The 27,600-nt window shown below is 39.6% G+C and overlaps 3 protein-coding genes across 8 annotated transcripts; all 3 read left to right on the top strand.

Annotated features, from left to right (window-relative positions):
* Nucleotides 1-1,500: 1,500 nt before the first annotated feature.
* LOC139609000 (stonustoxin subunit beta-like) lies at nt 1,501-5,167 on the top strand. The gene is made up of 5 exons (XM_071463189.1): nt 1,501-1,662; nt 3,596-3,628; nt 3,731-3,793; nt 3,882-4,024; nt 4,284-5,167. Exons 1-5 carry the CDS (start codon nt 1,614-1,616, stop codon nt 4,719-4,721), a joined length of 726 nt encoding a protein of 241 aa, XP_071319290.1. The 5' UTR covers nt 1,501-1,613; the 3' UTR covers nt 4,722-5,167.
* Nucleotides 5,168-5,919: 752 nt separating this feature from the next.
* Nucleotides 5,920-7,901, top strand: LOC139609169 (tripartite motif-containing protein 16-like protein). Its single transcript, XM_071463450.1, has 5 exons — nt 5,920-6,043; nt 6,563-6,604; nt 6,683-6,745; nt 6,852-6,991; nt 7,098-7,901. The coding sequence occupies exons 1-5, from the start codon at nt 5,992-5,994 to the stop codon at nt 7,506-7,508; spliced, it is 708 nt and encodes a 235-aa protein (XP_071319551.1). The 5' UTR covers nt 5,920-5,991; the 3' UTR covers nt 7,509-7,901.
* A 5,616-nt stretch (nt 7,902-13,517) lies between these two features.
* plekha4 (pleckstrin homology domain containing A4) lies at nt 13,518-27,318 on the top strand. Of its 6 annotated transcripts, none has more exons than XM_071463190.1 (24): nt 13,518-13,816; nt 16,581-16,650; nt 16,762-16,860; nt 16,964-17,036; nt 17,153-17,253; nt 17,684-17,802; nt 17,899-18,111; nt 18,225-18,537; nt 19,018-19,077; nt 19,325-19,474; nt 20,323-20,382; nt 20,509-20,589; nt 20,722-20,874; nt 21,043-21,141; nt 21,266-21,374; nt 22,073-22,146; nt 22,521-22,625; nt 22,706-22,796; nt 23,080-23,135; nt 23,627-23,755; nt 23,871-24,278; nt 24,877-25,001; nt 25,179-25,288; nt 25,542-27,318. In XM_071463190.1, exons 1-24 carry the CDS (start codon nt 13,776-13,778, stop codon nt 26,780-26,782), a joined length of 4,080 nt encoding a protein of 1,359 aa, XP_071319291.1. In that variant the 5' UTR covers nt 13,518-13,775; the 3' UTR covers nt 26,783-27,318. The 6 variants fall into 6 exon arrangements, with proteins under 6 accessions (XP_071319291.1, XP_071319293.1, XP_071319296.1 ...); XM_071463192.1 differs by having other exon boundaries at nt 13,631-13,816; nt 24,880-25,001; XM_071463195.1 differs by having other exon boundaries at nt 13,641-13,816; nt 25,184-25,288.
* The last annotated feature ends 282 nt before the right edge of the window (nt 27,319-27,600 follow it).

Raw genomic sequence — 27,600 nt, 5'->3', positions numbered from 1 at the left:
ACACATGCAAACCCGTTATCCACACTCCACCTCTCCTTTATTTTCAATAATTTCCTATTGGGAAGTCTGGGGTAGTTCCGACACTATAGTTCCTGGTATGTACTGTTCAGTATGTCAGCGGCACTGCAATCAGTGCACCAGTCAGTCATCTGCTTGGGTAGGCAGGAACACAAGAAGGACGAGACAGCCTTGACTAGAGGTTTGGCAGGGTGCCGAAAATGGTAAATATGCAGCCCGCAGCGAGGAGCATATGACAAGAAAGGGTTTATGTCCAGCGACACGCTTTTTCTTTTAACCCACACCATGTGCATTAAGACATTTGTGATGGTAAATGGTTGATGTGATAATGCAGGTCAAGAGCATAGCTAAGCCTGGTATAATGAACCGAGGTACCCCCTGTCAAGTGACTTAGTCATATAAGTATTTAGGTTACACTGGGCTGTGTTTGTATATTTGGATTGTACTTCTTGTCTACCCTAAATTTCTATTTCAGTGTATATTTATCAAATGTTATTTAATATAATGTATTTAATTGACTTATTAATGTCTATACTATCATGACATCAGTGTCCTGCTTATACAAGGATTTTGTCTGTGAACAAATGTAGACAACGCTACAGATGTATGTTTTATTGTGAATTTAATTAAAAATTGCAAATTAAGGTAAAAATGATCTTTTAAAGTTTATACGTTTTACAAAGATAGTAATAATGTAATAAATTATCATTTCAAATTCTTTTTATTTTTGTGCTGTTTATTTTAAGAAACATACTTATACAATAAAGTTAAACCTATAACAAACTTTATTCGTACCTACTACAATGATGTTTATACAGCAGTAATGAATTCAATAAAAGCTTGACAAAAATAATGATGTCAATATATTATTAGAGAACAAATAGAGCTTGTTTTTTTTTACATTTTAAAGTTTCAATGTAAGGAGAAGTAGGTAACTGCAGGGTTTATGAATGTTGCAGCAAGAGAGAATTAAATATTTATTGCGTCACATTGATCATTTCTCTTATACAAAGCATATATGGACTTGTTCAACTTTTAAATCATAACTAAAGCTGCATGTTTGTGCTTCTTTCATGTATTGTACATTTGCACCTGTTGCATCTCACATGTTTGACGTCTAATATCAGGAATTCTCACAGGCAGTTTTAAATCTTTGCAGCTGCATACTCAGAATTGGTGTGTGTATTTGTGTGTTTGCATCCCATCCACCATCAATGCATCAATGCTGTCACTATGCAATGTGAGGAGACCAGTGGTATTGATGTAGAGCAAGGAGGGCGGGGTTTACTTATGGAGGGTGTCCTATAGACATCAAAGTATCCATCAAACCTTTTTAAGGAAAAACATACACACGCAGCTCCGATTACAAGCCTTATGCCCCCCCCTTCCTTCCTATATTGGCAAGATTTATCTCAACCCACCAGCTTGGATACTTTCACCTCTGTCCTGCATTAAAGGTATATAAGAGCGGCATTAAGCTGTCACAAAGTGGAGCCAACAGAGACTCATCACAACCAGGGAGCAGTGACATCAGGGCTGAGACAGGTTCTCTGCAGCAGCTTACACAGTTAGTCCAACCTCAAGCCGGAATCAAGATGCCTACTACAACAAGAATCATGTCTAACACCCGGAGGTCGGACAAAGGTGAACTTTATTTTCTGCATTTCATACAATTTAGAATCATCGTTTTTCAATTTTTTGTCCAAAATCTCAACTCTAATGGATGGACTGATTGGATTTAGATTTTTAGAATATTTCAAGGACCATCTATTTTTCTGTCAAATTACACGTTTAAATAATATTGCACCATGCATTAGTTGGTGCATTTAATACAGAAAACATTATAAACGATGCTTTAAAAGTACTGATTTAATAACCCCGCTCTGTGTCTGCAGCACTAAGGCTTGAGTCAGATCCTGAGTGAATGGCTCACTAGAGCATATGTCTGCGTGGGAAAGGCAATAATTCACTGACTGATTTCATGCTTGTCATTATGAGGGGCGCATAATGGTTTTATTGCCTGGGAGCAAGGGTCTGCAAGTGTCAACATCATCTGCATTAAAAAAGATTTCACATGCTGCACTATATGCATGTAATATGCAGGATGCACAGTATAATGCCAGGCTTGAAAATGGGTGTCATTAAGCAGCTTGTAAGTGTCAGCGTCTAATGTACAGATAGTATTATTATGAAAAATGCAAGAAGAGAGGACAAAGAGAAACTCATAATTTTAAGAGTCTTTTAAGTCTTTTAACTAAGGCTTGTACTTGCTGTTACTTCAGATAGATTTTCATAGGTGTTTGCTTTTTAATAATCCAGGAATCCAGCATCTTGCTTACACAAAACAAAGGAATGTAGCATCAAAAACATTTTTTTCACAGATTTTGAAAATGAGTTGAAACAACTGCAATGTCACCCATTATGGACTTGACTAACAAACCTCATCCAGATTTGCCACAGTGGGGTTGAGGCTGTATTCACTCTCAAATGTTTTGTATGGTTTCAGGTTGTAATGAGTCCAGACAAAGCAGCTATTTTCATCGCCTTGTGCTATATCCAGACAGGTGGCTTAACATTCTCGCATGATCTCTTACGGCCTCCAGTCAACAGAGAGATAAATATCCGCTCATTTAGACGTGGCACGCATACTGCATGGCGTAAAAATAACTGTTAAGTTTGAAAAATGTAGATAATGATGACAAGTAGATTTACATTGCGAGGGGAGAGCACAGCCTCACCTTGAACTCTCTGTCTCAGCACTTACAGCACTACACACAACCTGCAGCAATGTAATTCAATTGATTTTCTTAAAATTCAGGCTTTGTAACTCTTTTTTTTTTTTTTTTTTGTCAAATTAATGTTCTGAGTTAATAATTTCAATATGTGAATGAGAAACAGACAGTTTATTTTAAAGGTGACATAGCTTGTTGATATAAATTAAACACATTACTTATGTTAGTCGATGATGACATCGTAACGCTGTGGGGATCAAGTGTCTCTTCTTCTTGATGTCCATCCTTAACTATAAACTTAAACATGACACCAAAGTATATAAATTATATATATATTACTATAAACATCAAACGTAATCTAATTGCTGAAAGACTTTTATTTATTATTCATATAAGCTCTTTATTAAAGAGAGTCCCTTAAAAACATGTGTTACAATTCATCATCTTTACATGAACGCTTCACTTTTTGGAGGACTTTCCCAAACTCCACTGGTTGTTATTTACAACGAACGATGGAACCTCATCCCCAACATATTTGATTTGTGTGAGCAGATCATGTCCTTCCTCTCATCGGATAAACTGCTCTGAGCTTCATGCTATACGCTCTAGCGCACCCGAAGCCAACCCTGCTGCATAAGAGGTGTCTTAGTAATTCCAGCCGCTCAGCATGAATCAACCACTAGCTCCAGAAAGCATGCTGCTGCTGATGAGCTGATCTGACAGAGGCAGATGGTTTTCTAAGTATACACCATTTTGCAGAGGCTCATGTCATCACCTGTTGAGACACACCTGACAACTATTCTGATCTTAAGGTTGCTCTGTTTTTTGTTTTTTTTTTCTTGTAGCAAAAAAAGTCAAAGCTGGAAACTCACCCACGGGTAAGACAGTCATCTTACCACAGGCTTGATCACATTATTTGGTTTATAAATATTATCAGCTGTGAATCCTGATCCACCGATGGCTCTCCTCTCATTCCTCAGAGAAGATCCCAACCTACGAGCCGAATATCCCCGAACCCAAATGCAGAGCTGATCTAATCAAACGTGAGATTTTTACTCTTTTAACAGTTTTTACAACTTCACAATTTGTATTATTTTTCATGAAATCGTCATTTCCGCCTCTTTTTTTCAGACTGGATCAACCTTTCCCTGGATGACAAGACAGCCAATAAGATGCTGTGGATCACAGAGGGCGGTGCTAAAGTGGCTCGTATGACTGATGACATCACTTGTCCCGTCTTGGATAGACCAGAGAGATATGAGTATTCTCCACAGGTACAGTATGAAAGTTACATTACCTTACATTATTACAGTATTTAAAAAAAAAATTCAAAGATTAATAAAATCAGCCATCAATGTTATGGACCGGAGGGCTGCCCCAGTGTTTATTTAAATCCTGAGTCAACTGGTTTGGCATTACAAACCGAAGAAACTGAGGCTACTCTAAATTCTCCATCGTGGCAGCTATAATAAATCACAGGTTATATGAGATTACCTCTAAATTACGATGTTTTTCCGATTCACATTCCACAAGGTTCTTTGCAATGAAGGCATCCTGGGCTTCCGAGGCTACTGGGAGGTGGCGTTTTTAGGATGGGTTGTAGCTGGTGTTGCATACGAACGAGCAGGAAGGAGGAACAGTGATGGATCCTGTGGCCTGGGAGAGAATGAGGAGTCGTGGGGTCTCGGCTGGAGTGGTTCCAGCTATCATGCCTGGCACAAAGGCAACAGTGTAGAGATCATGGAGATTCCTAAGTGCTCTACAATTGGTGTATACCTTGACCAGCCTGCTGGTATCCTTAATTTCTATGCTGTGGAGGAGGTGAGGGAAGGAGAGGAGGGTGCAGGAGGAAAGGAGGTTAAACTTTTGCAGCAAGTGAGGAGTTCCTTTAAGGAAAAAATGATACCAGGTTTCTGGATGGGGACACAGTCTAGCTGTTTGATCCTAAAGAAGGAGGAAACAACTCAGTGATCATGAGCTGAGGGAGGAGTGAAACTATCTCATCCTACTGTAATAAAGCTACCAGTGTGTCCGCTCTAAAGATGAAATGACCAGAGGACACCGACATTTGAATAAATCCTGCACATTACATCACAATTAAAACATTAGTAAACATTATATATATTAAATATATATATATTAGATATACTCCTCATACACAGTACCTCTGGGGCAGACACACAGTAAATAGTAGAGTGCATTTCAATAAAGGGAACAAAGTGCAACCAGGCAGGGATTCACCTTTGACCTTCCACTCTTTTGAACTTTCCTGATACCACAGGACAACTCAAGGTTTATACTGATATATTTATATATATATTATTATTTATTTCTCCATTGTTATTGTTTGCTATAAGAATGTATAGGATTGCCAAGTTTGGTATGTTTGAATAAATAATAAACTACTGAGAAATTCATATTTTGTCCTGGTTTGTTAATAAACATTAACATAGTGACATCAAAAAAGTAAGGCTCTCAGTATTCAGTATGATTTTGTATGGACTTGATGTTATATTGTAATTGATAAAAACAAACAATTACATTAATGCCCCCACTTTTGCTCCCACTATTATTTTGACATCTGCATCTGTAAAGTTGGCTTTAGTTTTTAACCAAGCACCCAGCAAATTACGCTGGTTTTCAACTTGAGGATAAATGTGAGAGATGTTGCAATAAGAAATCCTATTTATTAAAATATGGTTTTGCTTTTTAAATAAATATAAATGTCTCTGATGCAAGACTAGGTAACCCAGTTTTCACACACACAGAGTCTTGGTAGGTGTTAGGAATTAAAAATAGTTGCATCATGTGGGCCATAGATCATTGTCTGTCAGCATAGTTTAACATCTTCTCTGGACTGTGTTGTCTTTGTTTGGTAGATTCTCCTTCCGTCCGTCCCACTCGTGCTGACAACACTGACAAGCCCAGTTTCTGAATCTTACTTTCAGTCATGATTATATCCATCTTCTATCTCTTTTGAACACACTCCTAAAGTTTCAGGGTGTCAGATTCCTGTGTTAGCCCCACTTATATCCATATGTTGAAGTCAAGTGCATACACCCCCTTGACCCCCTGCTAAGAAGCTGTTCCACTGACCCTTCCACCATCCTCAGACTCTCCTATAGCCCCCCTGCCTCATTTCTACCGAGGGTATAAAAGTCAAGTGGAAGACGAAGACTTTGCATGTTCACTTTGGAATTTTCAAACGACTGGACGTGGATTATTAGCACACGACCTCAAGATGCCCACCAGACCTAATTCTGCAATAATCCTCTCTGAGACCAGCAAACCAGGTACAACATTTTTTGTACAATGTAATGCAAAATCATTACATTTGATATGAAAATTACTACCTTTGCATTCTATCAAACGTATAAAGAAGCAGCATCTTTTCAAATGAGTGTATTCTCATTTGCTATATTTGTCTATATTTGGAAAGAATCTTTTTTTAAATGACAAATCAGTGACTGAATCTTACATATTTCATTTTCCATTATATATATATATATATATATATATATATATATATATATATATATATATATATACACACTCTCCATACATTTACAGCATTGAGAATGAAGGGCATAGCACAATGATTCCTTGACATGAGGATTTTTCTATGTATTAATTGTCTCACTCTAAATTACTGTAAAAAAAAAAAAACCTTAGATACTATTAACTTCTTTAAAAAAAAGCTTCTTAAATTCTAACATTTCTTCATGATTGTTAGAGGCTTGTGTCATGTGTTTGTGTGAAACATGAAACAGCTCTTTTTCTTGTAGTTTAACCTTTGGCCTCTATATTTTTAGGAAAAAAAGTGAAATCCAACAAGAATGAGAAGACAAATACAGGTAATAGATTTGATGCACGTGTTAGTTTACATGAACATGTCTTCTTTCTGTATTTAAGCCTGTTTCCTTTCCTTGCAGAAAAAGTTTCAGTTTATGTGCCAGGGACCCCAGAGCCAACAAACAGAGCTGAGTTCATGAAGTGTACGAGCAGGTTTTGTTTCTCAAATAATTGAACGTTCAAGACTTTTCACAGGATTTACTGATTACTTATTTTAAAAAAATATTATGGCTTAATTTTCACCTGTAGACTGGATGAATTTGACTTTGGATGATAAGACTGCCAACAAGATGTTGTGGATTTCTGACAGCGGGTCTAAGGTGTGTCGTAGAACTGAGGAGATTTGTCCGGTCCTGGACAGACCAGAGAGATACGAGTACTCTCCACAGGTTAGTCAAAAAAAAAATAAAAAATACAGATACAGTTACAGGCTATCTGATAAAGAAACAAAGGTTTTATCCTGTTTCCTCCTTTTTTTCCTCATTTTCTTCAAAGGTGGTGTGCAAAGAGGGCCTTTGGAACATGAGGGCCTACTGGGAGGTGGAATACTCGGGGTGGGTGGTAATTGGAGCCACCTATGAAGGAGCGGGACGGAGGGCAAATACTGGGCCGAGTGGCCTGGGAGAAAATGAGGAGTCCTGGGGTCTGTGTTGGTCAGGAACATGTTACCAGATCTGGTTCAATGGTGTAAGCAAAGATATAAACGACGTCCCATACTGCTCCAGAATTGGAGTTTACATCGACCAGCCTGCAGGGATCATAAACTTTTATACAGTGACTGGTGAGGGAGCAGAGAAGGAGGTTAAGCCGTTGCATAAAGTTAAGACTACAATCGAGAAGAAGATTCTTCCAGGTTTCTGGATGGGAATTCAGTCCTCATGTACAATACTGAGGAAAACAGAATGAACGGCTGTAGCTTAAACTGAACAAATCTGTGTTGATGATGTGGCAGTCAGGTTTTAACTCTTGAGAGGCTCATGTTTCATTTACATATTCCTGTAATTCTTATTTAATACCTAGAATAGTTTTAATTAATTAGTTAATCATGTATCAGTTCGATTCTCTTTGGTTGTGGAGTTGTTAAAGGAAAAACATTCATTGTACTTGAGTTGACATAATTTCTAGAGAAATATTTTTCTATTTTTGTGTGTTTTTTTTTTTTTGTCAGCTATGCCTTAATTGTATAGTGTATGCCTGGTTCTATAGCATCATATTGGATATTTATGAACTGATAATCATATTTATGAAAGCTAAGTGTCATGTGACTTCATGAAATGTGAAATAAAGTATGTATTTAAACCAAAACATTATCCCTTATTGTTTATATTCATATTTTCAGGTTCAATGCCACTGTATGACAAAACTGTCATACAGATTGAAGAATCCAAATCCAGAGTTAACCATTTAAAATGAAATAACTGCCTGACCACATTTACTGTTTCTCGTTTTTCTGTCTGTGATCATTCCCTAATGGGTGAAAGCCGCTCTGTGTTGCTAAGATAAGGTTGCACACGGTGTATAGAGCTCACAGAATTGATCCTCTCTGAATTTAGCTGAATACAGAAGAAGGAGAGAGAATCATTCCCCTCCTGGTGAAAGGGGTTCCCTTTGATATGTGAGAGGCTCCAGCTTGAAGATCACTTTCCTGCTTTGACAGGTGGGCCTCAACTCCTGCCGCCTTCACACCTAACGCATGAGCTTTACAGGAACTAAAAGTGGGGCACACGTACAAACACAAAACATTCACACTCCTGGAAGCCCAGTGCATCACGAGCAAGCTCCATAAAGAGCCTGATGATCAACTACACTCGAGCCATGCCAGTGCTTTATAGTCTCCAACTACTGTCATTTCCCTCACATACTGTACAATGAAGGTCATGAGACAACTTGGCAAACGGTACACAGACATATATAAAGACATACAACTCTTTAATGCATAGGTCATTAATGCATAGGTCAGTGTTGAAACCAACACTCTTCCAAGTGGGTCACAAGTAAAGAGGCTATAATTACCAATACAAATGTGAAAGCAATGTGAAAGGGGTCACCAATGATAAACTTTGGTTCACTCTCATCGCTCTCATAGTGACAACACTCGCCACAGCAGGCAGATGTTTTCAGCGGAAAAGCTATAAAAAACCCACCCCACACTAGCTGCTGAGCACCAGGCAGCAGACAGACACAGTAAGTAACTAGCTGGTGAACACAGCAGAGCTTTTAGCCACTAAACAGCCAGAAATTTCCCTCAGGAACTGGTGGAGACCAAAATCAGAGCTAAAAGAGATGTTGAACACTGACCATCCAATCACGTGGTATTGGAATAATCAGAAAAATGTGTTAAACTCGGGAAGTAGGCGAAAAGTTTGGTTAGCTACGTGACACGTGCCACAGTACATGCAGCAACATGGCGGGCGAAAGTGAATGTTTAGTTGATGGTGAGAAACTTCATTAATGGTGTAAATTCACAAATTGCAAAACAATACCATCACATCTGTGCGAATATTTTGCAAAGCAGCAAACATTTAATCATACAATGTTTTCTGAGGTTGAAAATATAAATAGAACACACACACACACACACACACACACACACACACACACACATATACATAACTGCTGAACTGCTGAAGTAAACTTGTGATCAGAGACATATAAGCATGATTTATGCTGTAGTCCCTTTGATGAGTATACGTGAGAATTTATAGCTGGTAAGCTCTAACAGTTAAACCTATATGACAGGTACAAACATCCATTACAGCCCAAAGCAAACAAAACTGAAGACCATGATCCAAGAATAATCGTACCGAGAGCGTCAGTGCCCTACATGTTTGTGTCAGGATGTGTGAGCGTATATGCCAGGCATGTGAGTGAGTGGTAACTCTAGGCTTGTGTCATGAGCAAAGTGGTAAAAGCTATGCAAGTGACACATATAGCATGACATATAGGATGCAGGGGAGAGTGCCCCATATTTCACTGCTTTGCCCACTGCAGACTCTGAATACAAACCTCCAAATCAAAGTTTAAATGTTTTACAGAAATCAAATTATGAACAAACATTTGACTGTGAAATAAATAAAGTGGCCAATGTTTAATTTCATAACAACATTATAAGATACAAATCAGTTTTTCTCTGTTTGAGGGGGGGGACATGTCAGTGAATTTATGAGCTCCATGTGAACATTTGTGCAGCAGATTGATGACTTCAGTAGCTGGTCAGTAGTAGTTCAGTAGCTGGTTCTAAATTACATCTACTCAGTGTGCTCCGATGATATTATTCTCATCTGGTCCAACAACACCCTATCAATCATACGCAGCACTCATTTGATCTGAAACTATTGGTCCCGGCAGATTTACTGTCATGTAGCTACTGGCCCACATTCAAACTGTCAAACGTATGACATGGTCAAGTGGGAGCGTCAGTCTCATGTTGCTCTCTCTCTGTCTTTCTTCGCCTATGTATATATGTACAGAACACACACACACACACACACACACACACACACACACACACATGCACACACACACACACATGCACACACACAAATTCAAATGTTCATCTAAAACATGTGGTGCTCCTGTAATCCATACATGACACTGGGATACTGAATTATGGCCTGTTTATGGTTTCTTGTTATAAGTAAAGTACCTTGCTAAATGTCATTTGAGTGACCCGAAGCCTGTTCTATGGAATAATTTAAATACAACACACCAGTTAATAATTTTTTTTATATGTAACCTCAAATATAAGCAACAAGTTTACTCATAAACATTTCGGTGTTCACAAGTTGTGCTGAAATGTGTGATGCTAGTCATCATATTAAAATGTGGTGTTATGTACAATATTTTAGACAGTGGGGCTACTGTTTTTATTTTGGATCACAGATTGTGCCTTTAATCCATAAGGACAATATTGAAAAACACTTATACATGTAGACAACATGTGGTAATACTTAACTGGTTTATCATTTTTGGATATCTATGTACACATTTGGAGAAATGATAGTACATTCACTGAAGTACTATGTTCGGGTTCATATTTGAGGTACTTGAACATTTAATGCTACTTTATTGTTTCATCCTGTTACATATCAGAGGGAAATATTACTATTTGTTATTCTACTGCAAATTTGTCTTCCTGGGTTGTTAGTTCACCTGTGAATAACCATGTTTGGTCAATGGTCAAATTCTGTAAACACTGTATACCATAACATTGATATGTATTACTTTATGCTTTTAATTGTGTTTATATTATTTAGTATTAGGTATACTATTGTTTTAAATTCTAGCTTGCTGTACAAACTGTGTGTGATGCACAAACTTATTAAACAGCTCCACCTAATGGATTCTTGCTGTCTCTACAATAAACCATTTTATATTGGGTATTGACAGCATGTTGACTTGGATTTCACTAACTGTATTCACTGCAAGTAATATGTATCTCTTCATATAGGTTATATGATAATAATAATAATAATGATAAATGGAAAGTTTATTGCAGAGGAGATAAGGTTCAGTTTCCAGTAATGATGAATGATTGATTTCCTGAATATCAAATACAAGTATTACAAATACTATGACTTTCTTAATTATCAAATTCTATTTCTTCTGATTATTTGTAGATTAACAATATTCAATCAAACAATATTGAATCTATATTGAAATGATTGCACTGAAAAACATAGTAACTGGAAAAAACAGTGCGTACAATAGAAAAAAAAGACAGATTGAACTTTATTTATTTTTGCCTAGAGATTACTAATTTGTATCTTTTTGTGACAATATCATTATGAGGATGGATGTCACCAACCACCAATCACAGGCCCCCTGCCTCTCTTAGCAGGGCTCAACAATTGCTAGCAAATGCAAATAAACACAAAAATAGTAACAAACCTCTCCTTTTATTTAGTTTAACAAGGCTACATATGCCACCTAGCTCACCAGCTGACTAGTTGGATGGCGTGTAAGCTTGGGCTATTATTAGACATCAAAGTAAGGAGCCAGTATTAACAGCACCTACAGAGTTACACTGACAGTGTGATTATAAAGGTATTCCTCAGAGAAAGGGGCACAATTCTGAGAAGAACAGTCTTCCTTAATATTTCCTCTGGACTACAGGGTCCAGTTACTGCAGCAAGCAGCAGAGCTTTGACTGGCAGTTGGCAGCCAGCCAGCACATGTGGCGGACTAAATATTAAAGGGGCCGACACAGGTGACACTTCCACTGTCAAGAAAAATGACATTTCTAAATGAAAATTATTATAATGAAATGGCATATTATAATATTGGATTGAGTTTTCATAATTCATTAAATGTTTTCACATTTTATTGATTCATTTAATACTTCATTAAACTTTTTTATTCACTTAATTCATTTGATTATTTATTACAAAATGTATTATCTATTACATACTAAACACTTTTGGGGCTCCATATATCACATGTTAATGTTAGTTGTAATGTTATGTCTTTTGTGAGGAACCACATTTCCCATGAGCCTTGAAACCACTGTCCCTGCTTCCTGAGTGAGAGCGCCCCACAGGCTGTTGAGCGTAATAGGAGATAACAAGTAGCCACGCAGCTGTCAGTCAACAGGGCTGATTGTGAAGTATGCTAAATGGGTGGGGTCGTAAATATCTGGAGGCAGACTGATGTGCCCCCTGTGAGAATTGGACATCCTGGGCATCTGAGGTCATGACCTTCCTGGTTGAAACCAAATGGTCGGGACATGTGAGATACTAATTATAAGATGGCATGATTACTATTTGAGTGCTGAGCAATGGCTTGGAGTGTTTTGTGCCATAGCTGCAGTGTATTGTGTTTTAAGGATCCAGGATTTTGAGCAACAAAAGCATTTCTGACACAGAATTATGAGAGTCATACATTTGAGCAGTTTACAGTTTACAGGCCTCGTTGCTCTCCTGTAGGAATAATTTTAGACTTGACTTTTCTCTTATCTTCCCTGTTCTCATAGCACTTAACATGCCTTTGATATCTTCCTCTTGTACGACAATAATGCCAGCTCTCCTGAGGCATGTGTGGTGGCCCGCTCCTGAGTATCAGCTTTCATTTTTCCTTTGAGTGCTTCTCCGTCTAGATTTTTGATATTATTCATGACGAGAAATGTTCTCACTCCTCTCACCTTAAAGCACCGTACACCTGTTTTTTTCCGGTGAACTGGTGGAGCAGCAGCTCTCTCGTGCACTGCCTGCAAGTCAAGTGCATTAGTGCATACTTCAGTTTCTATCTTGAGAATCTTTGAAGAGGAACTACACAAGACGCTGACTCAGTGCAGGAGAAAACCTAAATAAGATCATCTGGGAAAATGCTTTTGCCTAATTGCGGAAACCTTTAAAGTCTAGACGCAGTAATTATAAGACAACAGGATCATGTCTGACATTTAAATGCTACCTTAGATATAGAGTTTATGCATGTACTTTATAATAAACTGTAAGTTTGTCAATACTCAATACTCTGAAATCATAGCTTTACTGGACATGCTCAATTAAACTTACCTGTTGCAGCTTTAATATATGTTTTGAGCAGATCAATTTAATTATTTGCCAACATGTAAAAACTCAGTTTTATCAGTTTGCAAGTGAAACAAACCTTTCAAGCCTTTGCACTCAGCTGTTCATACTCTGAATGGTTGGGCCTTATATCAAAGATGATAATTCAAGACTGGCATCCAAATCTTTAATCGTCATAAAACTAGATCCATACAGCTGAGAAATGAAATTCAAATAATGTATAGGGCAGAGCAGAAGAATGAGAGAACAGCTGTTTATGGTAAATTCCAGAGTCACAAACCCACACTCAGCTAAAGACAGAGAGACTGTGAAGGGCAGGGTGAGAGGGAGGGACACTGAGGAAGAAGGAGAAGAAGAAGACAGTTGGGGGGGGAGAGAGAAGGGGCTCACAGAGAGCGCACTGTTAGAGGACAGAGAAGCAGACTGAGTGTGAACAGCCAGCGTAGGTAGATCACCGCACAAACACTGCTGCTACAAGTCCGAACGGAGTGAAACTGTGAGAAACAGAGAGGGAGATTCACACGTATGAGGAGAGCAGCGGAGTACAGCAGGAGAGCGTTGTGACTGTTTGGGCAACAGGAGCTCGTGGTAGTCAGGAAGAGGGCAGCCAAGCCTGAGGAGATGCTGTAAGGAAGCGTGCCAAGTGATGGAGCTTGAAGCAGTCAGCAGGCGGATACAATTAGTCAGGTAAAGCAATATGTCATCTTTATTATGGTTTATGTCTCATAAAATTATGAGTTGTACTCTGTTTCAGAGAGATATCTGAGTGTATTTCAGAATTACTTTATCAACACTGTATTTCCATGTATTTTATTGATTTACAGTCATTTTCCAGTCACTGAACAAACTACTACTGTTTCTCCTGGTTAACAGTATCATGAAGCAGTGCGGCTGATGTGATGCATTATCTGTGGCTGAACTGTAACAGGCCCACCACGGGACTTTTTCTCAGCTTTGCCAAGCTGCAATATCAGGGTTGTATTTACCCAGCAACTTTTACCTCCCTAAAGCCTAACTTTACTGTCCATAGCTTTAACAAATATGCTGCATACAGCAATCCCATGTCCTCATTAGAAAATCCTCTCAGGCGCTCATATACGTAGCTGAGACAATGGCTTGTTAAGGGTAAGGTCAGATGTATTGTCACGGTTTGGTTGACATTGAAATGCATGAGACTGTGAAAGACATGCAAATGTTTTTGTTGATGGAGCGGGAGGATATTTCCCCTGCCGGTGCATTCAACATGCTGTGTGTCCAACTTCACATGATGCTCCAGAGTCCTTGGGTGCTACAAAGCGCACTCTGTGTGGTACACAAACCCACTATTTGTCCTCCAGTCCTTCCCTCTTTAGCATTTCAAGTCTTCTCCTCCCAGAGCAAGTGACCCCCGCTGATTAAGAAGGAGATTTTCCAAATATTTCACAACACCCACATAACCTCCAGCGCCTATGAGGTTGTTAGTCTCTGCTCTCATCTCTGACAAAGACTTACTTGTTTACTCGTATTTACTCTGTGTCTCACTCGTAGGGGACTGTGGTTGATACTGACATAGACTGTTGATGTTAAATCACGTCAAACCACTGGGTCACCCACGAGTGCTTGTGGTGGCTCCATGTGAGATGCTTCTCATGAATTTTTTATCTTGAAGTTCATCTCTATTGTTGTTTCATGAAGGTCAACAATAACTCTACAGTTTAGATAAGCTGTGAAGTGACGCTTTGCTAAGGAAGCCAAAGCAGGTGCAACTAAAAGAAACGGAGGATCAGTTTTAAAATCTAAATAAGAAGTTAGTGTGTAACTGGACTGATTATGCTGTTGAACATAACTTATATACATATACAAGCATAAACATAAAGTGCAAATACAGTACATGCAGAAAATTTTGGGTAATATTATATTTTTGAGTAACTCATGAACAAAGTGGTGCTTTATATGGCTTTACTCGAGTATATGAAAGGTGAACATTGAAGAAATACGTCTGTTTTCTTGATACATAAATACAGTAAGAAAGTAGTTGTAGTTATCGAAAGTTAGGGAATAGGTCTTTGATGTAATTCACAAAGAAAATGATACTTTTTATAGCAATATATGTGGTAATTCAAAACATGAAAATAAGGAATTTTAGAGGATGGCCAAAATCTAATTTCTTATTACCATATTAGGAAATGGCAGCAAACAAACAAAAAAAACATGTGCACAACTAGTAAATATTATAATTATAAGCCACTTAAACTGTATGTTAAATTAAAAACATGTGAGTTGTAATTGTATAACACATTTTGAATAATAATAATATTATTAAGCAGTGATACCAAAGTTTATAATGTAGAACATGAGTCATTAAGTAGGTGCAGATGTAAGAAACATGCAACCATGTGACCTGAGGTATAGAACCAAATATGCTGATGAATCCTGAAGAGACGGTATGACTCTACAAAAAAAAAAACCATAAACCTCTGACACAGTGAGCCCCACCCCTCCCTACACATTTGTCTTCAACATGCCACTTTACTTTTCCCCGGCACCACACTCTTTTATTGTGGTTTCTGTCCTAAGCAGTCTATGCTGCAGTTCTGCAGTTTGGGACACATTCCAAATCTCGTCTGTCATACCAGCCTGTCCCATGCTGCCAGATTGGTTTTCACACTGTCCCAGGCCCCTCCCTGCTACCACGGCGATGCAGCTGTCACCTGTCAGTTTCATGGTGCGTATGCACACCGGCCTGTTATGGCTCAGAATAGAATAGTGGGAGAGTTTCGCTGGAAGTGGGAGAGCACAACACCAAGTCTCTGAGAGAATGAACAGTTGACAAGGAAAAAAATCTCAACTATACGAGAATGTGGCATATGTGAGCTCGGAGGTTATGGGACTGGGTGCTGTTCATGGGAGTGACTGACTGCTTCTACAGAGAGAGAATCTGGTTCAGTTTGTATTGGTAAGGCCTCAGCAAAAACTCTCAGCTAATTCATTCAAATGTGTAGGCAGGCAGTGCTACAACATCGGGAGTTGTTGTTCAGTACTATTGTGTATGTGTATTCATATATTTTTTTCAGATTTTCATGGCACTAAAGAGGTTGTTCAGAGGTTGTGGTTAAGTATAAGTGTTCAGATGTGGATATTTTAAATCATCTGATCTGAATAATTCCTTGTGTACTTTTATGTGTTTATACCACATTATGACTTACTCTTTAACTCATAAAGAGACCTGCATAATAACAGTATCTGTTAAAGGGGTAGGCTTTAGTTTGGGTGCAACACTATAAAAACTTGGATCTGTATTAATCTAAATGTCTTTAATAAAACAAGAGAGACTGAAATATGACATTTTCATCCAGCTGTGACATGACTGACATGTCTGTGACTTACGCCCCCGTATATCATCTTTCATTCTCACTTTTATCTAGTGCTTTTCAGCCATAGTCTATATATTAATTCTCCTCTTTCCCTGCAGAATGGATGACCAGGACAGAGTCAGCCAAGCTTCCAGTGTGGCCACTATTTCCTACTTTCCTGTCACACAGGTTTGTTTTCGGGGTTTTCAGGGCTGTCATGGTATTATGTGCACATGTGGAAGGCTAACCCTGTGACACTGTGAATGCATACAAATGTATTATTTCCTCTTTGACTAACAGGAGAGTGATGGGAAGGTGCAAACATTTGGGAAAAGATGTCAGGCTGCCAAGAGAGACCCCAACTGTCCTGTGGTCATAAGAGGATGGCTCAACAAAAAAGTAATTTCCCAAATTTCCTGCTGGTCTGCTTTACATTTTGTAACTTCATGGTTGCATGTACAAGAGTGTGTGGCTGAGCAGCTAATTAATCGTCCCGCTGCAGGATAGCTCCGGTCTGAAGCTATGGAAGAGACGGTGGTTTGTCCTCTCCAACTACTGTCTGTTTTACTACAAAGGTAAGGAGCACAGCTTGTATCCCAGCACTTTGTGTGGCATGAACTCTTTTGTATGTGCTCTGGATGAACAACAAGGCATCTCTTCTTGTGTTCACTTCTTTCCCGCCCTCCAACAGACAGCAGAGAAGAATCTGTGCTCGGCAGCATCCCACTCCCAAGCTATAAAATCCTGTTCTGCACGCCACGGGAATGCAAGAACAGAAAGTTCACCTTCAAGGTATCCCCATTTGGTTCAAGTGTTATGCCAGTCTATTTTTGGATTATGCATACAGTGTGTACAAAATGTAAGATGCATTGTTAACATAACATTTATTTATATACATTTACCCAATAAACTAACATTTCAATCATTTTAAATCCACTACAACACCTCAAAGGCTCCTCTCTGCATTTGGTTACGGAAACACATCTAATCGGGTCAAATTGAAGAAAGTTTTATCGTAATCTTACTTGAATTGAGGTTATTGTGGTCACTTGGTTTATTCAGTTCAGTAACTTTAATTCAACCTTTGACTAGGCTCAAAAGTATTGCCAAAAACATGATTGTTGTATCGAGTATATTTTAAAAGAAATCAATTGATTACCATTGATTCTTCAGAGGAGAAACAGTAACAGTGTAAGCCTGTGAATAATCTCTGTGGAACTAGGTGGTGCACCAGGGAATGCGCTCTTACTTCTTCAGCGCTGACACTCAGGAGGACATGTTGGGTTGGGTCCGAGCTCTCAGCCAGTCGGCTGCGATGGAGCCAGACAGCTCCATGAACAGGTACAGCTCTATTTACTGTGGGCAAGAGGGGTTATGCAATGAATTGAAGGAATTGTGCGCTGAGTGAGCCAATTTTTGCAACTCTGATCCTTTCAGGCGTTGCTCAAGTTATCAGGATTTCACACAGATAGGTGGCAGCAGTGAATCAGTGGACTTCCCCAAATCTCCCTCTGATGGAGAGGGTCCTTCCCAAAAACACAGGCATGTCAGCAGGACTCTGAGCGAACCGAGTCAGCTCACTGGTGGGAGGATGGGGACGTCGCACTCAGAGCACAGAGGGAGGCGGAGAGTGCGTCAGAGAAACAGCAGGTTGTCAAGTCGTTTCAGTGTGTGAATGACACATGGTTAAATCCCAGTGGTTTACCTAAAGAGAGAGGTCCCAGCTTTGGCATTTTGCTCTGTTCTCTCTGATGTCTTCACAGCCCTTCAAACAGAACACCGAGTCCCCCTGAATTCAGCAGGAGAAGAGCTTGTGGTCCAAATCAAGAGGAGGATTCTTTTCCTGGCCAAAACACACCACCCATCCATACCGAAATTATGGGAACAGGTTCTTTGACCTCCAGAGGTCATCTGGGGTCCCGACCTCATACACCAGTGGGAAGGGTTGACATTCGACCTCATGATGACCCGGTCATGGTGCCACAGACCTTGTACTATGCACCTGCCTCACCTAAGCTGGAGTTCAAATCCACTCCAAATACTCCAGTCTCAGAAAGATGGCAGAACCTCAGCAAGGTCAGGACATGTTTGGACATCATCAAATACTACTTTTCCATTCACTTAAGGATGACAATTGGAAGGTTTTAATTAAATGTGCTCTAATTTGTTTAGGGCCATTCCGTACAAAAACAACCGTTTTGCACAGGAAATTGTGTTTACTCATTGGCCTGTGAAGACAGTTGTATAACTTCTTATGTGGCTCTGTTGGGAGCTTTGTAAAGTTTGAGAAAAATAACCCTGATGATGTAATCAACTATTAAGTTGCATTGTGGGAAACGCAGGATCCAGTGTTTTTGAGCTAGACCCATGCCAACAAAATGTCAGGAAATCTCAGCCACTGACACCTTGAGTCTGATCACTATTTTTTAATCTAATCTGTGAGTCCCCAAATTTTATAGAAGTGCAATGCTAAATTGCTGGAGTGCCCCTATAACATCATTTCGTGTCACCAAACAACGGATGTTACTCACACCTTATGTTTTTCATTGTTTACAGCCTACACCTACATATGGCTCAGTTCATCATATCCCGGGAGGGAGAAGACCTTTAGGAAAGGTGATTATAGTAGTGTAGTCTGGTATAGTATTGCAATGAGCAATAAGTTTACAGCAAAACATTCAGAGATGTGCACAGCACATCACACCTAGTGATTACATGCCCACTCTTGTTTAGTAAAACCTACAAAAACAAATTATTAGAAATTAAATTAAAAGTAAGATAAATTTTTTCTCTCGTACTTTTAAAGCCACATTTTCTCTTCTTCTCTCACTTGATTTTATCTACATGCTGTGTTTTCCTTCAGAGCTACTCTACGGGGGCATATGCAGACTTACTGCCCCCTCTGCCCCCCTCATCGAGAGCCGCACACGCTCCCCACCCACCACACCACCACCACCACCATCATCACCATCACCGCAGCCATTTATCTGTTTGTGTGCTACCACCAGCTATGGTATAGCCCGCTCTGCCTCGCTGTGTTCTTATAGTGTCTTGTGTGTGGAACAAGTTCAAAACTGTCAGTGTTGTAATGTTGTTTTATATTTTTGTTATGTTGCCTTAAGAGCTGTGTTTGTGCTGTAGCGTTGTCTAACTGTGTAGAATTTTAACAAAGGGACTCTAACAGAATTAGCAACAACAAGGATCCTGTGCTGTTATGTGTATGTGCTGTATGTATGTATATGTGTGTCTTGTTACATGTCCATGTCACTATTTTGTATTTCACTAATATTTACACTGTCAATTTTTGGTTGTGACTAATAAATCATATATTCTGCTTATTATAATTATTATTATGATGATTATTATTATTCTTATTATTGCATCTAATTGCACTGTTATATCTGCAGACATTAAATCTATATGTCTGTGCGTTTTGTCTGTATTATGATGACTACTGTCATGATTATGCTACATGTAATGACTATTGCATGAAGCTGCTGTTTGCTAAATAACAAATGCATCTTATGTAAGTACATTTTCAATAATCTTCCCTCAGATTCACTACCAAACACATGATACGTGTCTGCGTTTGTCTCAGCGAGAGCTCTGAAGCTTGTGCTGTGCTCTTGTTGAAAGACAGCTCAGCCTTTACATTCAAGTATTAACATTCAAGCATTCAAGCGTTAACCTGCACACAATACTATAAATAACTGTGGTGAGCGCAAATGATTTTAACGTAATTTCATGGAAACATAGACTTCTATTCATATATTAAAGGCCTGTGAACAGGAAAAAGATATATCAAATACTACTGTTTTATTTTAAGTGCTATTTAATAAACTTGACCTTGATGCCTTGCAGGGCTCAAAGCCCGACTCGAGGGAAACCCCACCAATCAGACCTCTTGAAAGTGATGCAGATGTGAGTATTCACAACTTTTCTGTGTGGTTCTTAGCAGTCAGCGGAGTATGGTGCAGTCATTTACCGTCTCATTAGATGTTACTCTCTGAGTAGACAACAGTTAGATTGTGATTTTTCCCTCTACAGGCTGTGTTGACAAGGTTGTGTGGGTGTGACAAGCTGCTACAGTCACTGTCTGTAGAACTGGCCCAGCTGCAGATGGATAAGGTCAGTACTCAAGCAATTTTAGTTGCACTCAGCCCATGAAAACACACAATCTCATTTACAGCCCTGTATTCTGTCTGTACTGGTAAATCTTGTGACTGCGTCTCAAACTGAAACACTCGTGTGCTTTTACAGGATAGTGTCCAGTGTGCATTAGAGGTGTCCAGACTGCAGCTGGAGGAGTGGCAGAGCCAGGGGCCCCGAGCCCAAGAGGAGGCACTGACCCAGAAGGCTCTGCTCCAGGAAGATCTGGTCACAATCCGGGCCAGAATGTGTGACGTTTCATTGGTGTGTAAAAACTTCGGGTGGCAATGAACCCAGATGATACAAGCAATGACACTGCATGAGTAGGACTACTGCGACTGCAAATCCTTCTATTATAGTAGAAGAAATCAGGGATCTTTTCTTTTTTTTATTATTTGTTGTTTATAAATCTTTCTCTATATTTTAACTCAGGAAATGGAAAGGGTGTGGACTCAATATGAGCGAATGGAGAGTGAACTGTCTGTTATACGATCACACCTTCAGCACATCTGTAACTTTGGAATGCCACAGGTACGTCATAAATTACAAAATATAAGCTTCTCCGTTTGTGCGTGTTTCCGTTCATAGTGTTGGACCATTCACCCTAAAGTCAAATAGTTCATGTTAAAAATCCCTTCTGTTTCTTTCTGATCAGGAGCAGTCTCAGGCTCAGAGAGAGCTGTGGATGATGGAGGACATCCTCGCTGGACTGAAGGTCAACAGGGATCATTTCCGCTTCTTGCTGGGACTGCAGAGGCACCACAGTAAGGATCGGCTACCTCTGCTGTAATGTTTAGTCTGTGGCTCATGAAGGTATTTACACTGTGTATGCCTGTATTATGCCAGTTTGCAACATTCAGGTTTTGATTCAGTGTGTTGTGGTAGTGTTTCTGTCAACACTTAATTTATTTCTAAACCAGTGAAAATACAGTGATGTGCTTCACTGGCCATTTCTGTTTTGTCTCTTATTAGACTGATGTGACGATAGCTCAACAACCACAATACTGTATTGTGTTATACAACTGACTTTTACTATTACTATTATCTATGAATATTTCATATAACATTAATTAATTAATAAAAGCTACTCCAGGTAATATTATATGCAAGAATACAGCCAACTCATCAGCCTAATGCACAAAGAGCCTCAGTAAAGCAAACTGGTCAAAAAACAAACAAAAAAACACAGGAAATGATAAGATGAATCAAAATGAATTAGAAAATCTAAAAATCTAATCTAATGCCAATAACACATTTAAGCCTAATAATTGAACAGTGTGCTGATGTCACACTGCACATACTGTAGCTACAGTATATCTTGGTTTTGTCTTTGAAGTCTTTGAAAAAAAATTAAATTACTCCTTGCTGCCATTCAGGCATAATTCATCCTGATTATAAACATTAAACCTGACAATAGATGAACAGTGTCAACACTGTGACCTTTTCTGCCCCCTCCCCTCAGTGTTCCAGCCGCCAGCCCCACATCCTGGATCCCCTGGCTCTCCCACAGAGAGGCTGCAGAGTGGACTGCCAATGGTACGACTCCTGTCTATTATTCCTTTGTCAGTGACCCTTGACATTTGTTGTCTGCTTATGAACAAACATGGAATTGTAGTCCATGCAAGGCAAAGATTAAATCAGTCTGCTGGCATAAGCTCGACCAGATCTTGTAGTTTTCTACAGATGTTTCCTCAAAGTGTACCAATACCATTTGTGACATACTGTATCATCGTATAGAACAGCAGGATCTGCACAGGCCAAAACTTTCTAGAACATTTTCTGCCTTCAATTAATATGGCTGTCTTGTCAAACACTGATTCTGCATCTCTCAGTGTGGTATAGATACAATTAGATCTGCCAACATGGCTTCATAGTTTTTATTGCATTCCTTCTGACTACGATCCCAACAGGATGTGGAACAGGAGCCACCAGCCCGTCCAGCGTTACCCCGGGAGCTACAGGAAAGCCAACAGAGCCGGGACCAGGGCCATGTCTATACAGAGTCACCATATGAGGTAGGAAATATTGACATTGTTTATGTCAAATATCGTCCAGTTTGAACATGTTTTCATGCTTTTATATGCGTGTGTTTCAGGGAATCTACAGCCACACTGTTGATCCTGCACACAGAAGAGGAAACAGCCAGCCTGACCTCCTTAATGTGAAAGCACCGAGAGACGCATCCGGTTGGCACAGATATACTCAATATAAATAGAGTACATGAAAGGAGTGATTTTAATTCAGTGGCCACTAGATTAAGATTTTCTGACTCATCTAATATGAAACGGTTTTGATAGGTGTTTTATGCAAAAGAATAAATCATTTTGTTAGTCCTCAGTGGCTTTGTTTTGTCCTCCACCCTCATGTTTCCTGTTTCACTTTCTTCCTGTCACTATCTCCTCCCACCCATCCTCTCGCCCTCCTTATATCCTCCTCCCCCTCTTTCCTATATTTTCATTTCATCTTTAGAATCTCAGCCTGGTTCAAAGTGGATCCTACCAGACACAGCCAACCAATCAACCAAGGTTTGATTCCTCATAATTCCCTGTTTGCTGGTTAACTATATGTGGATGTATGCAATGTGGTCCAAATCGCTCCAAATATAGAAGCAGTCAGAGCTGATTTTTCCTCATTGCAATCTCAGCCAAATTCCAATTCTGTGATTCTCTCATCTTCCTTGCAATTAGGGCATGTTGCAGTGCCTGTTCGAGGCGAGAGGGGGAGGCAGAAGCTCATGTCTCTTCACAGAAGCTCTGTCTTCTCACTTTTGCCACCCAACCCCCCTTTCTCACATGCACACATACATGCGAACATACAGATGCAAGCAGCCATGCATGTACTGATGCACACATAAATCTCTGCACAGACAGATGTAAACGCACAGCCCTAATAATAACCTGTTTGTTTTTTAGCATGTTTTTTTTTTGGGCAAATCTTAGATTCTGTGTCTTGCTTTACCTTCTCTACATTGCATATCGCTGAAGTCCAGAGTTCATAAATGACCCATCTTTTCTAGAAGATGAAGATGAGCGAAGAAGAGCAGATTGAGAGGATGAAGAGAAATCAAGAGAGGTTGACTAATAGGAAGAAACCTCCCATGCCCACTCCAGGTGCCCAGAGTCAAAGTTCAGAAACACAAGAGGAGGTTTGTCAAATCACTAATCAGTATAAATAACTCAGTCACTTCATTATGTTATATACCAATATACTTACAGTCATTGTACTTAGTTAATTACTAACCTCTCCTGGTATTTCCCCAGGCCCCCTTTCCTTTAAGGGTGACACGAGTGGTTACAGCTGTACTGCCATCTTCTCTTGTGGCCCGACGGGTTTCTGTCGAGGATCCCCCAGCCGAGCTTGACACTCCACTGCCTGAGCAGATCCCACCTGAGATGCAGCAAAGACTGGCTGAGCAGAGTAAAAAGATGTCGAATAAGCCACCTAGGCGTCTGCTGCTAGAGAGCCCTGATCAAAACCGATCTTTGGCAGAAATGCAGCAGGATCAGCCTGTTAAAAGGACAAGCAGACAGCAGCATCTGGGAGCACTGAGGTCTTCCAGGAAAGATTCACGGCCAGACATGAGCAGGGCTGATGCTACAGAGACCTCAAGGAATCAAGCTCGAGACTATGCAGGTTTAGGAAATGGAAGAGAGAGCTTAGACACCAGGGTAAGAAAAAATTGAAATTAAACAATAATGCATTTTCTTGTCCAGTATATTTGATATTATCTTAATTCGTTCTAACTTAACCCTTGTGTTTTGTTGTTATTGGCTTTACTCCCTCAGTGTTTAGGGTCCTACAGACCCAACTGTAAAAATAACACTAATAATCCAAAAGAAGACATTTTTTAACTCAGATCTATTTTTCCTTTTCTTCTGACCTTATTAACAATATGCAGATAAATAATGAAGCAGTAAATTTTCTTCTTGACAGGACATGAAAGTGATAAAATTTGCATAAAATATTTTTATAGCATCAAATGAGAAAATGAACAAATATAAATTCCTTTTGTTTGCCAACAGAAAAACCATGTGCATTATTTAATCCTACATAAGGATGATATTTGTTAACAAACAGAAATTCAAATTGACTTATTTGGGCTTTAGAAGAAGTATCAACTCTTATGGCATCAGTAATACTGTTAATTCTTTCACAATTTGTTCTATTTATCGTGACTGTATTAAAAAAATTATTAGTTGCATTAATTTATCCTATAAGGTAATTTAATTGGGGTGTAGCATGTATTCTAATGTGAAACTGGTTTAGCAGGTGGAGGAACGACCCACTGCCCTTCTGACCCCCAGCATGGACCCTGACCCCTGTCTGACCCCTGAGCAGAGAGAGGCCAAACTCCGACGTGTGGAACGAATACGGGAGAGAGTCATACGAAGGTGGAATATTTTGTCGTTCATACTTATATATATATGTATATATGCTTTAGGTGCATTTAAAATATTTGCTCTATCTATCTATCTATCTATCTATCTATCTATCTATCTATCTATCTATCTATCTATCTATCTATCTATCTGTCTATCTATCTATCTATCCATCTATCTATCTATCAGTGCAGTCAGAGAGAGTGTCTCTACACACAATCAACAACCAATCAGGGGGGAGGGGCAGGAAGTTCACCAGGTGCCCCCTGACACAGCTAAAAAACAAAGGATGAAATTAGGTACGTACGACATTCCCCAACACAAAATCAATAAGTTAAGGATTGGAACTGAGATCAAGAAGCTAAAATCAGTTTAATTGATTTCAGTTACATTTGCATAATCAGTTTCTTATTTGCCCAGGAAAGCTTCCATTTATTAGCTATTAGCTATTATCGTAAAATACTAAAGGAATTCTCCATCATTAGAAGAACAGATATAAACTGCTGACTACTTATGAACTAACTTACTGCTAAGCTCTGCTCCTGTTTTCAGATCATGAAAACCAACCATCTTTCGCTGGCTGTGGAAGCTATGAGGATAATCCAAGAAGTCCAGCAGAACTTGAGCTTTCTAGTGAAACATCTCAGGATGAAGATGAAAGAGATGGAGCTGTGAAAAAGTCTAAAAGTCAGGTCAGTTTTGGGGATAAAACACAACACAAAGATCACAGTGGAAGAGCAGGGGTTGCCAAAAGTAAAATCAAACGTCCAGCTTCACCATATCATATATCATCTATGATCGTCTACCAAAAAGATGGAGGCAAGGGATTTGTAAGTTGCAAGGATGAGGAGGAGAAAAAGCTTGAGGAACCTTCTGCTGACGATAATGAAACAAATTCTTTATCGTCTGATCTGAGAGCCAAGTGGTTCCTCTCCACCAACCAATGGCAAGGGTTCATACCTTTGCAGATCCCTGGCCTAGACTCATTGTGCAGTGAGGAGGTAACAGACATCGAGCAACAACCAGCATGTACTGATGACATGACTGATTCCGGTGAAATGTCATCCACAGTGTGTGAAAGCTTAGAGAAAATGAAAGAGAACCATTCACTTTTCTATAAGATCGCATGTGACATAAGTATCTCAGACACAGACATAACAAAGAACGATGGGAATACCGATGCCCAAACGTCATGTGGGCCAGAAGAGGAAGACGAACTGCTGATGGCTGAATCTGTACCAGCTGATGAGACCACTAATGTTGGGGCATCTCCTCGCCAAGAGAGCAAGGATTCCAGCCCAAGTTTGCCATCAGATGTTGATGAAAACAGCCTCTCGACTGCTCACAAACTCCAAGATTCAACAGTAGAAACCCAGGACAAAGCAGCACTAAATACCTCAGTCAGTCCAGAAAAAGAGACACGTGTTTATGAAGAGATCCAACAAAAAGAATGTGAAGACACCTCAAGGCAAGAGAGCCAGCTGAAAGTCAAAGAAGCTAATTATGGAGCTTCTGCTCAGGATGCTGGTTCTGACCAGGCCCGGGGTGAATGCGGGAAGTTAAGAGAAGAACACAGTTGGGCGAAAGAGTCAGAAGATAGGAAGGTGGACCAAGAGAGATCAGAGGAGCTGAAGAAATCTAATGGTTCAAGCGAGGAGAACAAGGAGACAGTCCAAGAAAGAGGAAACAACAACTCCATCACTCCATCCAGCTCTGTGTATGAGAGCGGACGCATGATCCGGAGTGCCTCTTTTGGGAAGGCACGGGTAACAGTACTAAGGACAAGTTTGTAGGAGCAAGAACAGTGACGGCTTAAGGAGCTTAAATGTACGAATCTGGGAAGGACAACAACAGAGTTAAGTGATTTATGGCAAAGGGAAAACCCTCAGGAAGTGGACTTAAAGTGACTGAAGGAAACTGGACCTAACTTTGAATTAGAAGAGGTTAAATGGGAACATACAATATCAGAAATGGATGTAATCTTTGGTAAACTTGAACAATTCCATTATTCATAATATGGTTAGAATGGATGCAGATAAAACAAAAAGTCTTAAGAAAATGTCATCAAAGTAAAAAAAACTATGTATGCATATATAGTGTTGCTCTTGGAGTTGGTAAACAAATGTCTTGTGAATAGTTGCAGTCAAACACATGCCCAGAATTTGAGGTTAACACTTTCATTCCTCTCCAAATAAACGTCTAGTGTAACACAGAGATGATAGATGGTAGCTGCTTATGGACGGCAACATAACCCTGTTTTTATCACTGTAACAAATTGTGTGTTTTGTATCTCAAATATCCTGATTAATAAACATGCTGTGTGCCACAATGTGATGCCAACTCCTGCTTCATATGTGCAAGACACACATTTATGGTTGTGCTCTCATTTCATGCACCCCCCCCCACCACCACCACCACCTCAATGAAGGTCCCCTGGGTGCTCGGGTGCTGCTCTCTGAGGAGACCTGATGCAGAATTACATGGAGCCACTGAAAATGCCTTTGTCACTTTAAATCCTTGCCGTGTCTCAGTCGATGACATCATTGTCTGAGAACACATTACATCACCCCTTTCCAGGCTCTCTCTCTTAAAGACAGCACCACCTTATGTT

Source organism: Trachinotus anak, unplaced genomic scaffold (genome assembly GCF_046630095.1).
Source record: "Trachinotus anak isolate AG129_WGS33_773 ecotype Australia unplaced genomic scaffold, CSIRO_AGI_Tana_v1 ptg000025l, whole genome shotgun sequence".
Lineage (NCBI taxonomy): Eukaryota > Metazoa > Chordata > Actinopteri > Carangiformes > Carangidae > Trachinotus > Trachinotus anak.
This window is presented reverse-complemented; position numbering and strand designations above follow the sequence as displayed.

Excerpts from the sequence above, each read along its gene's own strand:
- LOC139609000 (XM_071463189.1), top strand. The coding sequence starts at position 1,614 with ATGCCTACTACAACAAGAATCATGTCTAACACCCGGAGGTCGGACAAA. Across the intron at positions 1,663-3,595 it reads CACCCGGAGGTCGGACAAAG|CAAAAAAAGTCAAAGCTGGA; the intron begins GTGAACTTTATT and ends TTTTTCTTGTAG. Across the intron at positions 3,629-3,730 it reads AGCTGGAAACTCACCCACGG|AGAAGATCCCAACCTACGAG; the intron begins GTAAGACAGTCA and ends CTCATTCCTCAG.
- LOC139609169 (XM_071463450.1), top strand. The coding sequence starts at position 5,992 with ATGCCCACCAGACCTAATTCTGCAATAATCCTCTCTGAGACCAGCAAA. Across the intron at positions 6,044-6,562 it reads CTCTGAGACCAGCAAACCAG|GAAAAAAAGTGAAATCCAAC; the intron begins GTACAACATTTT and ends CTATATTTTTAG. Across the intron at positions 6,746-6,851 it reads CAGAGCTGAGTTCATGAAGT|ACTGGATGAATTTGACTTTG; the intron begins GTACGAGCAGGT and ends TTTCACCTGTAG.
- plekha4 (XM_071463190.1), top strand. The coding sequence starts at position 13,776 with ATGGAGCTTGAAGCAGTCAGCAGGCGGATACAATTAGTCAG. Across the intron at positions 17,037-17,152 it reads CTGTCTGTTTTACTACAAAG|ACAGCAGAGAAGAATCTGTG; the intron begins GTAAGGAGCACA and ends GCCCTCCAACAG. Across the intron at positions 18,112-18,224 it reads GTGCGTCAGAGAAACAGCAG|CCCTTCAAACAGAACACCGA; the intron begins GTTGTCAAGTCG and ends ATGTCTTCACAG.